Consider the following 16,579-nt stretch of genomic DNA (forward strand, 5'->3'; position numbering starts at 1 on the left):
CGTTTAGAGGGCTTGCCTGATCGATACCAAGATTTTGCAGACGTTTTTGGAGAAATGGAAGCAGATCAACTACCCCCCCCATCGGAAAACTGATTGTGCCATAGAGTTGGTTCCTAACGCTCAATTGCCCAAACCAAAAATTTATCCAATGACTCAGGATAGCTTGGGGCATTACAGGACTTTATCAACAAAAATCTGTCAAGGGGGTTTATTGAACCTGCAAATTCCCCAGTTGGGGCCCCTGTGCTATTCCGGGAAAAGAAGGATGGCACCCTTAGACTCTGTACGGACTATCAGGGGTTAAATTCCATCTTGATCTGCAACAAATATCCTCTACCACTAATGAAAGACATGTTAGCCCATTTGTCAAAGGGCAAGCTTTTTTCCAAGCTCGACCTTCGTGAAGTCTATATTCGCATCCGCATACAAGCTGGAGATGAGTGGAAAACTGCTTTTAATTGTCCACTGGGTTTGTTTCAGTATAAAGTCCTCCCTTTTCGGTTAGCAGGGGCGCTCGGAGTCTTCATGCAATTCATTAATGAAATATTACATGATCATTTGTTTAAAGGGGTCCTGGTTTATTTGGACGATGTGCTCATTTACACTGAATCTGAGGAGGAACACGAACGCCTTCTCAAACAGGTGTTAAGTAAGCTTAGAAATGCTAAGCTTTATGCCAAGCTTTCCGAATGTGAATTTCACAAAACCCAGCTTGACTATCTAGGCTATAGGGTACCTGACAAGGGCATTGAGATGGACCCTGAAAAAATTCAGGCAATTTTAAGTTGGGAACTGTCCTGACTCCCAGGAAACACTCTGAGACAGGGAACTGTTCTCTAATGTTTTATTGCTAATACATAACAGTAATCCTAACAAACTGAACAAGCGTGGGAAAAACCCAGCCATATAAACCCCGCAGGTTAAGGCGGTCCCAATCTGTGCCTCTTGGAATGGCTCACCAATTCCTAAGTGCTACGCATGCGCTTGACAGTCTGGAAAGGAGCCCCCTGCTCGCCATCCTTACTCATGACAGGAACGTCCCCACATCTGGAGGCAACTACAAAGTTTCCTAGGGTCCAGTAATTATTATCGGCAGTTTATCCAGGGGTTTGCTGAGATTGCTTTGCCCCTTACTGACTTGCTATGTACAAAGGGTTTGGGAGAGACACGCAAGGTGAAAAACCCTGGGGCAGTGCTGAATTGGACATCTGAATGCCAGGCGGCATTCGAGAAGTTAAAAACCCTCTTCACTGCTGAACCTATTTTACAGCACCCCGATCCTGAACGCCCCTTTGTGGTCCAAGTTGATGCTTCTGACTCCTCAACTGGGGCTATATTGTTACAGAGAGACGTTGAAAATCACTTAAAACCCTGCGCTTATTTGTCTAGAAAATTTTCTGAAACTGAACGCCGGTGGCATGTTTGGGAAAAAGAGGCTTTTGCTGTAAAAGCCACTTTGGAAGCCTGGTGTCACCTCTTGGAAGGCGCTAAATGCCCTTTCGAGGTTTGGACCGATCACAGGAATTTGGAAGCCCTCCGCACCCCCTGGTGACTCAGTCCTAAACAAATTCGCTGGGCTCAATTTTTCAGTCGCTTTAATTTCCAGTTAAAATTTATTCCAGGAAAGAAAAACTTTCTGGCCGATACTTTGTCAGGTTTACCTCAGGACTCTGACCACATGGCAGATATAGTGGGTACTGTTCTTACTGAACCACAATTGGGCTTGGTTGCCGTCACCCAGAGCCAGACCCGTGTGCAGGCAACCCCACCCCCAGCTCCGTCTGGGAAACGGAAAATGCAAGTTCCTTGTCAGTTACAGAAGGACTTTCTCCAGGCACTGAAATCTGACACTTGGTTGCTAGCTAATAGAGACAATGTTTCTTTTGAAAATGGTCTAGTGTGGGTGGAACACCGCCTTTATGTGCCTGAAACTTTGAGGGCTGATGTTTTGCAGCGTTCCCATGATGACAACCTTGCTGGACACTTTGGTTTTGTAAAAACCTTGCATTGGGCTCGCTGTCAATTTTGGTGGCCAACTTTAAGGCGTGATGTAAAGGACTATGTTGCTTCCTGTCCTGTTTGTGCCATGTCAAAGCGAAAAGGGGATAAACCACAGGGGCTTTTGCAGCCAGTGGCCAGCCTATCCTATCCCTGGGACAAGATTTCTATGGATTTTATTGTGGACTTACCTCCCAGTCAGAAGAAAACTGTCATTTGGGTTGTAAAAGATTTTTTTTCCAAACAAGCCCATTTCATTCCATGTGCGTCCATCCCGTCGGCCCTGCAGTTGGCCCGCCTTTTCCTCATCCACATCTACTGTCTCCATGGTAGCCCCTCCTGTTTGGTCACCGACCGCGGGACACAGTTCACTTCCCAGTTTTGGAAATCATTTTTAAAATTGATTGGCACCAAACAGGTGCTGTCCACATCGTCGCATCCTGAGACTGATGGATCTATGGAGGTTTTGAACTCTGCCCTTGAACAATTCCTTAGAGCATACGTAAACTACCATCAGGACAATTGGGTGGCTGCCTTTTGCTGAAGTGGCTTACAACAATGCTGTCCATCAAAGCACAGGGCAAACCCCTTTTCGTGTGGTTTCTGGTCACGATTTTGTTCCCATCCCTGAGCTGCCACAACCCCCTCCCCAATCCTGTTCTGCCTCTGACTGGGCTGTTAAGCTTGCTGATTCCTGGCTGGTGATTCAACAGGCTTTGACTGATGCCCAGGCTGCTTACAAGTTTCAAGCCGATAAACGTCGTTCTTTGCAACACAATTTCAAAATTGGGGATCAAGTATATCTATCTACCAAATTCATCAAGTCCCCACAACCCTCTAAAAAACTTGCTCCCAAGTTCATTGGTCCTTTCCCTATTGTTGGTCTTATCAATCCAGTTACTGTTAAGTTGGACCTGCCTCACAATTTGAAATGCTTGCACCCTGTTTTCCATTGCAGCCTGCTCAAGCCTGTCCACCACTCTTCCTGCTGGCATCCCCAACCCCCTCTTCCTGCTCTGATCATGATTGACGGGGAACAGCACTTTGAAGTCAAGGAGGTCATTGATTCTCGCAAGCTTCGAGGCACCCTCCAGTACCTGATCTGCTGGAAACACTTTCCTCATCCTGAATGGGTGCCTGCTCGCCACGTTAATGCTCCTGATTTAGTTAACCATTTCCATTTGGCTTACCCATTGAAACCTTCCGCTTAATGTTTTTTTGGGGGGGCAGTATGTCATGTTCACTGTTTCAATGTGCACTGTACATCATAACATTTCACATGCCATGGCGCTGACAACGCATTTCTGTTGGGAGGGAGCTGCTGTGAATCCTTGTGCCAAGCTCTGTATCTGTGTTTGTTTCAATGGAATGTGTTTGGGTTATGTGCTCGGCTCAAGGACTTTTCCCGCGGGCCATCAGAAGCCGTTAGGAACACCTGGGATTGTGAGCTTGGGAAGATTCTACCGGGGGGAGGGATCTCATTTGTACCGAGGGTTTTTTAGTTTGCATTTGGTGTGCTTTTTCCATTCTCAGCTTTCTTTGTGATCCTGCATACTATTCTTTAATAAATCAGATATATTTATGAACCTGTTCATGAGTCTGATAGTGTTTTAGGATAGGCCATCATTACACTTGGGAGACATCCAAGTGACTGCTGCTAGAAACAGGAAGTTGGACTAGAAATATTTTTGTATTTGTTCCTTTGGTATCAGTGTCTGTGCATACTACAGTCCAAAAGTAAAGAAGGTCTATCTCCCAAGATACAGGATTCTTCAGTCCCAGCCAGCATGGTCAATAGTTAGGGGCAGGATAGCAGATTATTTTACTACCTGGGGAAAAGAAAGAGGACAGCACTCTCACTCATCCCATGTACAAAAGGAATGGAACTGGCAACTGACTTATTCTTTAGCATTGGTGAAATAGAATGTCCATCACTTTATCTTGAAGGTACTGTATTACATTAACTTCAGCATGACTTGGTGTGACACACTTCTCTCCTCCGGAAACCTGTGACATTTGTCTCATGAAATGCCCGAAAGATGATAGGAATTGTGGTTCAACAGCATTGGAAGGGCCACAGGTTCTCCCTTCCTCTTATATCAAACATGAACACTGGACAGCCAAGCTGTTGCTTCAGCTTATTCTATGAAAGGTTAACAAAGCCAGAAAAGGTGTTTAGTAGCCTTTAGTAGAGTACAAACCTGTTTGCTTGCTGCGTTTTTCTCCATAGAAAGACAGGAGACTTTGTCTGCACCCACCCCCCATCCCACTGCCTTATTCTTTTAAAATCTGGTAATTGAAAACCTATCTTGTTCTTACAGAACGGCTTTGCTATTGTGAGGCCCCCAGGCCATCATGCTGAAGAATCAACAGCCATGTAAGTACCAGGGAATATTGCCCATCTTGGAGTGCTGGGGTTACTGGCAATCACCTGGGTTGTGCATGTCTCTGAGGAGCTCTAATTGTTAGCAGATGACTGAAAAGGCTTTCGAGGTATCCCAGAAGTAGATTTATGATCTCAGAGATCATATAGCTTTTTTATAAAACACACACACACACACACACACACACACACACACACACACTCCTGAACATTATTTATAGCTGTTTTCCTGACCGATGTGCTTTATAAAATTTCTGTTCTTCTCTATTCTACAGGGGGTTCTGCTTTTTTAATTCGGTTGCAATTACTGCCAAATACTTGAGAGACAAGCTAAATATAGGCAAGATATTGATTGTAGATCTGGTATGTATTCTTGGCAAGCATCATCATTTTAGAGCATTTAGATAAAAGGGGGAAGAGGGGAAGGGAGGGAGAACAAAAGTGTTGTATTTTTCTTCTATATATTAGGCTTTCCTGCTTTTACTACTTAGAAGTAATAAAGGTGTGTGTTTTTCCTTTGAATTTGGGAACCCATTAAATCCAGGATGGCAGGACTGAAACCATAAACATGTATGTTTCACTCTAATGGTGTTAACTGCAATTTTAAAGAGAAGAACGAGCAGATCAAGGTGACTTTTATGGTTCTTAAATGAATTGATTCTTCCACTATTAAAATGACCCAACCAGTACCCAAGTTTACTTTTCCCTGCAGGATATAAATCTGAAATAGTTTAATTGCATGCCTTTGGTTTGGTAGCAAGGCTGATTTTCTTCCTTAAACTGACATTAATTTGGCATGTTTTGCAACAGTCATATTCTTGAAACAAAATACTTTTTTCCCTAAAAAGGTTTCCAAATCATGAAAGCCAGTACAGGATGGCTTTCATGCAGAAATACACTATTGAATCACATTTGTTTTTTTAAAAAAGGCTGTGGATTAGTTTTATCTATTAATAAATACTAGAGTTCCAAACAAATGGTTAATTGAAATGCAGTTGTCATATGGCATCTTGTTTATATATTCTGCTCATGAATAATGAATTGAGCTTTGCCTTCTACTTAAGGACCAACTTTATCCACAGCCTAAAGGAAAATCCAGAGATTGATTTATGAGCACCATTTTTGTTTTGCCTGCCCTTCAGGAGGAGGGATGTAATAAGACTGGAAAAGCATAGGCAGGAAATGAACCTTGGCATCCAAATCTAACCTGTTGCATCTGCATTTAATTAATGTTTGCAGGTAATAAAAATTTAAATACAAAATATGAGAGCTATGAGGTCTTGATAGTCTAAATCTTACTCCTATCAGAACTCACAATTAATTATTATTGTAAAGTCATGGACTTAATATGTAATACTCCCACTCCCCAATGTCATATGCACAGTTAAAGACAGCACAAGAGAACTCAGGCTAACATTTAATATTAGAGCTGTGATATGAGCATTTGACTGGCTCTTGTTATTCACAGGAGTTCCATTCCAGCCTAAAACCATCAATAACAAAACCAGCAAATAATGAGACCTTGAGTGTATGAAAATTGGGGAGTTAGGTTCAAGATCCTATAGTCATCTTCCCATGAGTACTTCCTCCCTCTTTGTCCCATAAAGGGTGTCTTCTTCCTGCTCGCAGACACCGTGCCAGTTGCAATCACCAGTACTGTTACTGGAGGCTTCAGGGAACTACCCCAACACAAGCTTCATGCAATCATCAGAAGGGGCCACAAGTGGTCTGGGAATTCCACTGATGTCCACTGAAATAGTGAAAGAACCTTGCAGAACAGAGCTCCAGCCTGAACTAGGTGGCCTATGAGGGGTGAGTCCACCAGCTGAGTGAGTTGCTGCTAAGAAGAATAAACAGCCAACTGTTGGGAGAAAGCCATGTGAAGTCAGTAAGATCCACCAGAATCAAGCATGTAACAGAACTGAAGACAACCTAATTTTTATGCAGACAACGTGTTAAAAATCCAGTCCGCTGTTTTGTGTAAAATAAGGCCAAGACTTGGTATGCGAAAAGCTTTATGCATACACTGAGGTCTGGTCTCTGTTTATCCATGGCAGGTATGTGAAACTGCAAATGATAGGATTGTAGATATCAAAGGCCACCTGTAATTAAGCATATTAAACTTCAAAAGCAAAGCAAAAATATTGAATAACTGACAGACAGCACCTTTACTGGCAGCCCCTGTGCCACAGCTAACAACTTGATATTGATATATTCCATGTTTGTCCTGCAATAGACCCAGCACTACAGGAATAAATGTAGAAACCAAAGCCAATGTAGCAATATCAACATATATGTTCACAGTAATCACTACATTGGTTTGTTTGGTTGACCAACAGAACAAATGTACGCATGTAAAGTCCAAGAGTTCGCCAGTAAAAAAAGTAGGATTAAAAAAAGTAGGATTAAAATCCTACTGTGGAAACTATTGGTGCCGCACTTCATGCCCTGCAGTTCAGTCTGTGTGTGTGTGTGTGTGTGTGTGTGTGTGATTGCCTCATATGCAAGGAAAAACAGAAACTGCAACAAGAAAACGAGAGGGCATAGCAAAGAAACTAAGTAGGACAGAACAACACAGGAGAGATGGTCCATCAAACCCTGTCAGTTTGATGACTAATACTTACTTCTGGAATCTGATAAACCATCATTGTTTTAGAAATAGAAGTTTGTAAGCTGAATTAAAAGAAACTACGCTTTTAATTTAACACAGTAACTATATAACTCTCACCTACGGGAGGTGGGTGGGTGACACATTCATGATCTTCATGATCTTCATGATCTTCAAGGGCCCCAGCCTGAAATATTCTTTTCTTTTGTCTGCCTCAAATATCATACCCTGAAAATGCAATCAGTGCTGCCCTAAATTCAAATTCCAATATCGATATTACGGTCTTTGACCAGCCTTTACAACAGAAGAAAAATAGTTTAGTCCAACAATTTGTTATCAGGAAAAAGGAAAACAATAAAACAGTGAAAAAAATATATCTAATTAAAACTTTTGTGCAATTCTATAACTTGATAAGAATATTTGGCCACCTGGTGTGTGAGTGTAGAGTCAGCATCCCTTAAAAAGAAATAAACATAAAATCTGTTAGTATGACCCTCAAATTTAGAGAAGATTGGGGAGATCAGAGCACGTCTTGGGGCATCATAAAAAGGACACCATATGAGGACATGAGCAACGGTTTCTACCTCCATGGATCCACAACGGCAAAGTCTCTGTGAAGAAGGAGTCCCATGAAATCTCCCCGCCAGCAGTGCTGAAGGGAGGGCATCAAAGCGGGCTCTGGAAAAGGCCCATCTATATTTGCTTAAGGTTAAATTGTATAGATACCCCTCAGTAGAGGGTTTGCAGCTATCTATTGGTGACAGATTTCGGGAGCACTGGTGATATCATTTTGGTGATCAATGTCCCTAATTGTGCTGCCTTAAATGTGATTGAGGAAAACCTGCAAATAATATTCAACTGCCATTCTGTCATCTCCTCTTTCTCTTCCTGACATTGGCTTAGGTGCAACTGCAGTGACTGTACCTCCTTATCTTTGTCCCTGTCCCTTTCCCATTTCAGTGAACCTCCCATGCCACTTCTTCATTGTGAAGTAATAGTGACATTGGGCAAGGTGGTCTCAACGAAACTTGGAGGAACATCAACAGCCCCTTTGCTGTAACAGCAAACCCTATTTCAAGTTGTTTACCATCATGGAAAAGTGGTGGGGCATGGGCTCTCTCTTTCTAGGATTACCTTGCTTGCAATGTGAGGTGCTTCTCAAAGTGAAGCATTTGGGGCAAGATGACTTTGGAGAACCCTGGCAGACAACTACTTTATCTCTTTGTTGTAAGAGCAAATGCTTGGGGGCACCACAGCAAAATTCAGAATGCTTCATGAACAGCAACCTGCCCAGTCCACAGCTTTTATTTCTGCTTTTTATTTTACATGAGTGTCAGCACCTGATCATTCGAGCATTCACACAATCACAGTCAGGAGGCTGGGATTCCTTTAACTGTTTTAATGAAGCGTAATGAACGGTACAGAAGGCAAGCTGCGAATAAAGATTTCCTGCTCAAACCTAACTTAAAACTATATCCCCTTAGTTAGTCCCCTTTCCCATGAAACCATGTCACTCCCCCTCCCATCCAGATGGTATTCCTGGCATATCTCAACCCCGGTCCTTGATGTGCTCCATAGCCATAATAAACCACTTTACACTCCAACTTCACACACCCCTCCCATCTGGCAACATGGGAGAAGGAAATGATGGAAGATGCTCTGATAAGGGTTTCTGTGAAAACTTTGATCAGGGAATCTGACAATGAGGATGGTTGGATGACTTATAGCAGTTCAGTAGGCAGACAGTTGTGCAACTGGCCCATAGCTATGATAGCAGATACACTGGTATCAATGTTGAAGTGGGCAACTCTGCAGATAGATAACTATCACTACAGGCTCTAGGACTGTGGTCTGCCACTTTTTTGTCATATGCTGCTCAAGCCATGATGTTCACTTTCACTTATGGAATAAATAGCTCTGAGTACACACACATGTCAACACAATGAGGATATGTGGTCCAGTGGAACCACAAAAACTCAGTACTTCATACAAAAGATTCCAAATCCTATTGTTAACAAACCAAAGAGTTATGAATGCAAACGTACATCCATACATACTGTGAAGTGTATCATCAGAGTTTCTGGGATTCAGTTTTCATATGGTCTGCACGATGACCTACATAGTAGTGTGCCATCCCATTATTGATTGAAGAGTCAGTGTGAATCCTGTCTTCCAGTTTCTATCTGGGGCTAGGAAAAGAAGAAGTAAGGTCAATATGCAGCAGTAGGATTCCTTTGGTGTACAATAAATCCTCAATTTCATGGATTATGGTTTAATAGACTTCAGATTTAACAGTCAAAATCTGCTGAATAAGTTTTGCCTGAATTTTAGACAATAATGGGTTTAGTCCAGACAATGCTGGTTTTCCTTCAAAACCATATTCACTACTACTAGTAGAGTAAGTTTTCTCCTGACAAGTATGCTTTTCTGCTTGAAAAATCACCACGTAATAAATATTAGGCTTTAATGGACACCCATCCCCCTGTTAGTCCATTAAATCAAGGATTTACTCAAATTACCAATTTTAGATTTGAACTCATGTTTTATTTTTAATTAGACAACTCCATTGTTCTTTGGATCATCTTCTTCAGTAAGATTCAGTGAAATACTTTGGATGTGGTCTAAGTGTCTTATGCTATAAAAAATGACCCAGGTCCAAAATAAAGAATACACCAAACATAATGTTGATATTGATTTTAGAAAGCTAAAATTATATGGCTGTGGATATCCATTGCCCATTTTAATGAGATAGAATGGTTGGGGTATATGTTGCATTGCATTTTATTTTTATTTCAGACATCATTGCCGACACTTATGAAACTTTTGAGTCAGCCTTGGAAATTCCTTATCTTTCAGAGTTAGTGATTAGGAGTGCAGAAAAAAAAATAGCATGGCCAAATTGCCTCAGTTTATTTCTCTCTTTTTGATCCTTTGGGGTGGAAAACCCATGGCTCTTCAGATATTATTGGATGTTAATTCTTTAAGGCATAGCCAGCAAGGCCAGTGGTCATGGATGATTCGAATTATAATCCAACAACAGCAGGGAAGCCATAGATTCTCCATCCCGCTTGAGCTTCTTCCTATTCCTTTAAAAGATATAAAGATTTAACTCTGAATAATAAATATCAGCATGAACTAAGGTATTCATATAACAAAACCTTCCTCAGCTTAGTGCTTCCAGACCCATTGGACTACAACTTCCATTATTAGCAGCTATTGGCTACTGGAGATGATGAGGTAGTAATCCAGTGGCCAATTTGCTACTGTCGATGCTGTAATCCAATATACCTGGAAGGTACCGGGTTACAAAGAAACTACATAGCAATTTTGAGTATTAAAAAGCCAAATTAATGTAGATCTTGGTCTGGTCTGGTTCTATTATTATGGATATTTTTCATCCTTGGAATATGGTCAAATTTATTGAAGACCTCAGGCCTTATCCTCAGTCTTTAACTGTGACTTTTAAAAATCTTGTCAGAGGGAATGGTGTTTCCTGTCATTTATTCATTTATTTAAACAAATACATTTATATAGCCACCATCTCATCATTTTGATTAGGTAGCTTACAAACAAGATTAAAACTAAAAGAAGAAAACACAGTTTAAATAATATGCAGAAAAAACCATAATATACTGCATGCCTGTGATTGAAAAGAAAAAAAAAATGTTCCACTTCAATCACTAACGATCAATAACTAACAACCAACCAACAGGGATCACTCAAACCTGGCCCAAATGCCTGTGGGATCACCCAGGTCATCACCACCTTCTGAAAGGCCAGCAGGCTTGGGGCCAACCATATTTCCAGGGGAATACTGTTCCACAGGGCAGGTGCAGGGACAGAGAAGGCAATGGCAAAGGCTATCTGTAATAGCTATATCCTTATCGGTAACCCCTTATTTTTTAGCAGAATTCTGAAGTGGCACACTGACTTTGCAAACACTTCTGTTCTGTGTAAGCTACCTTGATGTTCCTGAACAGAAGGATGACTGTCTGTATGAAACCAATATTATAAACGTGAAAAAAAATCATCTTACTTTTTGATGTGAATTTACTTAGTTTTATAAATTAATATGTGAAATGTCATCTACATGCAGTTTTCAAATTAAAAATAATAATAAATACAAGGTACAAACTTTAGAGGAAAGTATACAAAATGCATGCATGAAAATAATGTGCAAAAGCAATGTGCAAAGTTAAGGTAATAATGCAACAATATGCAATATTTTTAATTAGAATTTTTTTGCAGAATACATATATAACAAAATGATGTATTAATTTTTTTAACTTTTTAAAAAAAATAATCATCAAACTGGTGTGTATATGGATTGAACCATACTTAAATCTGGAAAAAAGAGAAACTGAGGGAAACTAAAAATGACAGTTTTATTAATCTATACCAAGAATGCATCAATTTTCTGCATAGTTGAATGTTCAGGCTAGCTCTGTTCAAAATGTAATCCAACTTAATATCATCCTTCCACAATTAATTAGTAGATTTTGTCAGCACAAAGTGAAGTCTATGAGGATACAGTATAAGGTGAATCTAGTAAATATGACTCTACATATATGGAAATGTCATCCCCTATGGAAAGATCTATTAATCCTTTCACACTGGGATAGCATTTACAGACATGCTGAACTTAGACATAATTTACTATCTGTCCACAAAGCATGAAATTGCAGTGAGGGACTTCTTGAGCCAGTATTGCTCTCTGCTGCTAAGAGAGTCTCTGCATTAAATACTTCCCTGTAAAAATATGAAGTCTTCTAGCCAACACAATGTCTTGTGATAGTAATAGATCACAATAGGAAAGCTTAGTAGAGGAACAAACTACTCTTTAGAAGTAGTTTCATATCCACTTGATAATACCTTGTCACAGTAGAGTATAGCAAATTCTAACAAACCCTTATTAGATTATTTGTTGACATTTTTCTGAAAACAGTATAATTTTCGGTGACATTGCCTGTATCTCAGATATGTACAGTATTCTTTTGCATTTTATGAAAATATAGATGCAATTTAGCAAATAGGGTGGAGTTTATAACCAAGTATGAAGTAATCTGAATATAACTATACATCAGGATCCAATGATGTGATATAATGCCATGGAGATATTGGTTGTTGCTGAGCCACCAAAATAATAGGAAAGAGCAGGAAATCACAATTCTTTCTTTAGATGAAAATGCAGAAGCATTCCAAAAATTCATTCAATGTGTCAAATAATGGAAATTTGCAAGCCATAATCTAAGCAGTCTTCCCCAAACTATCTGTCTGCTGTGGTGGCTATGGATTATGGAAACTTAGTCCAATTTATCTGAAATACTCCAAGTTGGAAAGACTATACTACATGTCTTCCTCTATAGTAATTAGATGGGTGATATTGGTTTTTAAATTAGTAATAGAACAAATTGAATGAAGATAATGTGTATTAATTGAAGCAGAAGATGTTCATATGAAACCAAAGACTATAACACTTTTGAGTGTTTCCGCTCTTAGCAGGTCCCAGGTGAGCTCCATTACATTTCTGAATCATTTATTTATTTATTTATTTGTCTCATTTATATAGCCACCCATCTCACTTTTACAAGTGACTCTGGGCAGCTTACAACAAGTTTAAAAAGCAATAAATACCTAAAAAGCACTATAAATATGAACAAATTAGTATCTTTTAACTAGCATCCAGGTAGTACATTTGTGTCTATATTCTGCAAGGTGGCCTTTTTGGTCAGGCACATTTTTTAATTGTATGGACTGATTTCTGCCCTTGTAATAAATCTTTGATGGCCCATGTCAATTAGGAGTTGCAAGAATGGGCATTTTAAAGACTAGGTGACCCACAAATTCATAGTAATGATACAGCCAGACTTCATTTGTCTTCCTTATATTTGAAAATCTTAAAATGATAAACTTGATGATGATGGTATAGTGATCACATGCAGCATTAACTATTGCAGTTGCTCAGGATTAGGTTACCTGAATTAACTAATAAGCTCTTAATAAATTTTACAATTAAAATGTATTTTGCTGTTTTACTTTCACATGAGCTGTTTTCCTTGAAATCACATAATCCTACATTAGCATTAATATGAATTTATCAGTAAGAATCTAGTAACATTATAAATTCATGAAACATCCCACAGGATTATTAACTCTAGCTTGCTATTACCCCCAAATCACTAAACCTGAATGTTGGCTTGGGCCATCAGTAGATAGCTAGCATATTCAGATTTCATTATTTGGAAGACCCATATCCACACCAGAATAGAATACATTTAATTATATCAAGAGAGAGACCAAAGAATTCTAGGTCACTCACTCCCTTTTTCACTTGGTGTGTGGCCTTGTAAAATCTATACAGCCATGCATAAAAGAGAAGTGTTTTTGTTCAGTAAACTGATTAAGGTTCTGGACTTTCAGCTTTGGAAAACTACCCAAAGCACTGAATATGATTTTGCTGCCATACTGATTTTGCTGCCATACAGGACTAAGCCATCCTGTGGTTTAGTTTACGTTAGCCAAACCTAGAAACAGTCAATACTTAGGTGAAAAGCTGTTAACTGCAATGACTTCTTTCCCTGCTAAGAAAAGTTAATAGTTTAAGATTCAGCAACTCTTAGCACTCCAAGAAACAGCCATCTTCCCCTTGCCCTGCCACATCCACAGTGTTCTCTACTGGCTTCATTTTGTTATTGTATGTGCACACACACGCACGCATGCACATATATCTGGAAATGCTAGTTACCAGCCACTGTAATAGATGCCAGGATCATAACAAAAACAAAGGAAGATTGTGTCATTCGTTGTACCTTCTGTAGTGAATTCCTTAATCATTAGTATTAAATCATATTGAGTATGTTGTATGAATGCAGAAACAGGAATAAAGAGCTTCTAAAATGCTGTTTGTAAATTATAATTACATTACAGTTTAAATATTTTAGCTTCTTTTCCTTAATCTTTTTGGACTCCTTTGAGTTAGCCATCTCTCAAATGTTATTGTGCACAAGAATCTGGTATATTAAATCACCAGTCCCAAAAGTAAATTACTATTCTAAGTCAAGATCATTCTGCCTTTTAAAACAACCCAGAAAAAAAAACCATATGAACAAAGTAGTTAACTTGGAGATGATTGGGCAATAAGAGATAAATAACATCCCATAAATGCAATACAGACCTCTGGGAAGCTCTTCAGCAGAAAACATGATCTAGTTCAAGATTTTCTTCATCTATAAATAGGACTACCCATTTATATCCCAAAGTAAATGAAGACAGGTCTTTGTTTAGACAGACAGACAGACCGTCAGATCCTTATATATCTATTTATTTACACAGAGAGACACATACATACATAGTTAGGAAGGAATAGAGATATTCTTAGCATGGTAAAATGGCAAATGGCTTTGTATTTATTTATTTGAGATTTATAGAAAAGTTTCTATCACATTAGGCATTTTTCAGAAGCAGTACCACACTCAATTAATTACAAAGTAGCCTGAGAACACACACTCTCCATGTTGCACCACTCATTTCACTGATATGTTTTGATTTCCACATATTTAGAAGATGTGTTCATTCCAGTTTCTATTTACTTACATGTGAGCCAGACTGACTTTTGAGCTTCTCTGAGGAAGTCTTCTCTGAGTCTTGCCACTGTCATGGGCCTATAAGGAAAGAATACAAGAGAAGGCCTTGTTGGTAATTGCTCTCAGAACTCCATCAGCAAGCAAAGATATATTTATTCAAAATAGGCTTTGGGGATTTTAGTTGAATTATAAGTATGTTTCCGTCTCCTGAGAGACCTTATTTATTGCTATGAAGTGTTTTAATCTGGGTGTTTAAGGGCATGACATGTAATGTTTTAGCTTCATTTTTATTGCATTATGATATTAGCCATCTGGAATGCAACTTTTGTAGAAAAGCAAGATACACAATTAATAAATAAAATCAACAAGAAATAAGAATAGCAACTGGCTTCTTTCCAGCTCAGTGGGAAATTATATGGGCTGGCATGGTCTAAGAAGCAAGTTAAGAAGAACTTATGAAGGTGGGTAAGGCAGGGACAAAACAAGTCCCTGAAACAAGTCCATGACAATCAGCTGCTCTGAACAAAAGAGTGGGCCCAACTTGGTCTCCACCATTCTTATTGAACAATTGTTCTTGGATTGGGCAGCTCTCAGATATTTCATTGCCTGGTGTTTTTTTTATAGCTTCAGTGTGGTGGTAAATACTTATTAAGCTTGTGCAAAGTACCATTCCTCAAAGCACTGAGGCAGCATGTACTCTGGAAGACTTGATGCAGCTGTTTTGAAGGTTATCCCGATTTGTATATCCTTGAATGTGCAGGTACCAACAACACTTCTGCCAGCACTAGTGGAAAAGGAAGTGGCTGTGCATGCAATGTGCGCAGGGATGAGAAGGAGGACCCTTAAAGGAGTCATGCTAAGCCTTTTTGAGATAGTGATAGTCTCAGCACTTTGAGGAGGAGGGCTGCTCATGCAAATGGACTTAATTGTATTATTAATACTGATGCAGGTACATATTATGCAAATCAACAATAGCTTTGATGTCATAAAAGATTAAAGGGCACACTACAGTTCACTCTGGCATCCCTTTTCCCTTTTAAAAATGTTTCTGTGGAATGACAAACACTGGGCCAAACAGCCACTGTTCCAATTGTCACTGGGTCCTACTCTCAACTTACACTATGATAATATCCAGAACAATCTGGGAAAATGAAGGCAACTGGAGTCAAGATAAACACTACCTATCATCATTGCAGTTCTCTAGTGCCACCTATTCCCATTTATCCTTAATGCCCAGTCCTCTACCTCATGGTAAATTTACTTTGAGCCCTTCAGGTTGGGAATGGCAGAGCATTAGTGTGTTGTTGGCAACATTGCTGCCCAGGTTTTTCCTCAAATCAGGTGGCAGCCTTGCAAGAGGCATAACGTTTCTAGTGGCTTCATTTCCAAAACCATTATGGCTTAAAAAGAGTTTGACTCTTCTGTTCACTGCTGTTCCACACTTCCCTGTCAGGCAGTTCCATGCTTTTCCAATGAAAATTAATTTAAGGAACCATGGTAAGCCTTACTGTTTAAAAGTGCTAAAGAAATTAGTGCTGCAAATAATTAGTAAGCATGTAGTAGCTGCACATAAGGTACACAGGATTGTGCATATAATTCTTGGTCAGAGTATTAACATAATTTAGTCGTTCATCAAGTGTCCTGCCAGCTCATATCATACTAAATGAATGGCCTTTGTGGCCTTTGGAAGCTCAGGCTGCTTGAAGCTAATGAGATCATATTCTTACACATCAACTGCACATCATGATTTTATGAACATGAAGTATGAAGTCCTTTCTGCATCTGGGTTCCCTTTTGATGTGGATCTTGCTGCTGAGGGATTGCTAACTGAACTGAATGTTTCAAGGAAGCCAATTTACTCAGCTGGTTGCAAACCCTTTGACCTCAGTAGTAGAATTTGGCAAATCAGTGAATGCATGAACATTTTAGTGTTCTTCAAAAATGGCAAAAAACAAAAACAAAGACTGCTGGAGTGCTCTATAGTCCATAGATCCCTTTGCAAAATAT

General features: G+C 39.5%; 1 protein-coding gene across 1 annotated transcript in view; it reads left to right on the plus strand.

The window, feature by feature from the left end:
* HDAC9 (histone deacetylase 9) overlaps window positions 1–16,579 on the plus strand; it is a 284,421-nt gene that overhangs the window by 187,864 nt on the left and 79,978 nt on the right. The window contains exons 18-19 of the mRNA XM_063303735.1: window positions 4,320–4,375; window positions 4,657–4,744. Coding sequence (XP_063159805.1) covers window positions 4,320–4,375; window positions 4,657–4,744 — 144 coding nt within the window. The remainder of the gene's footprint in view (window positions 1–4,319; window positions 4,376–4,656; window positions 4,745–16,579) is intronic.

The sequence above is a fragment of the Candoia aspera genome, chromosome 4, assembly GCF_035149785.1.
Source record: "Candoia aspera isolate rCanAsp1 chromosome 4, rCanAsp1.hap2, whole genome shotgun sequence".
Lineage (NCBI taxonomy): Eukaryota > Metazoa > Chordata > Lepidosauria > Squamata > Boidae > Candoia > Candoia aspera.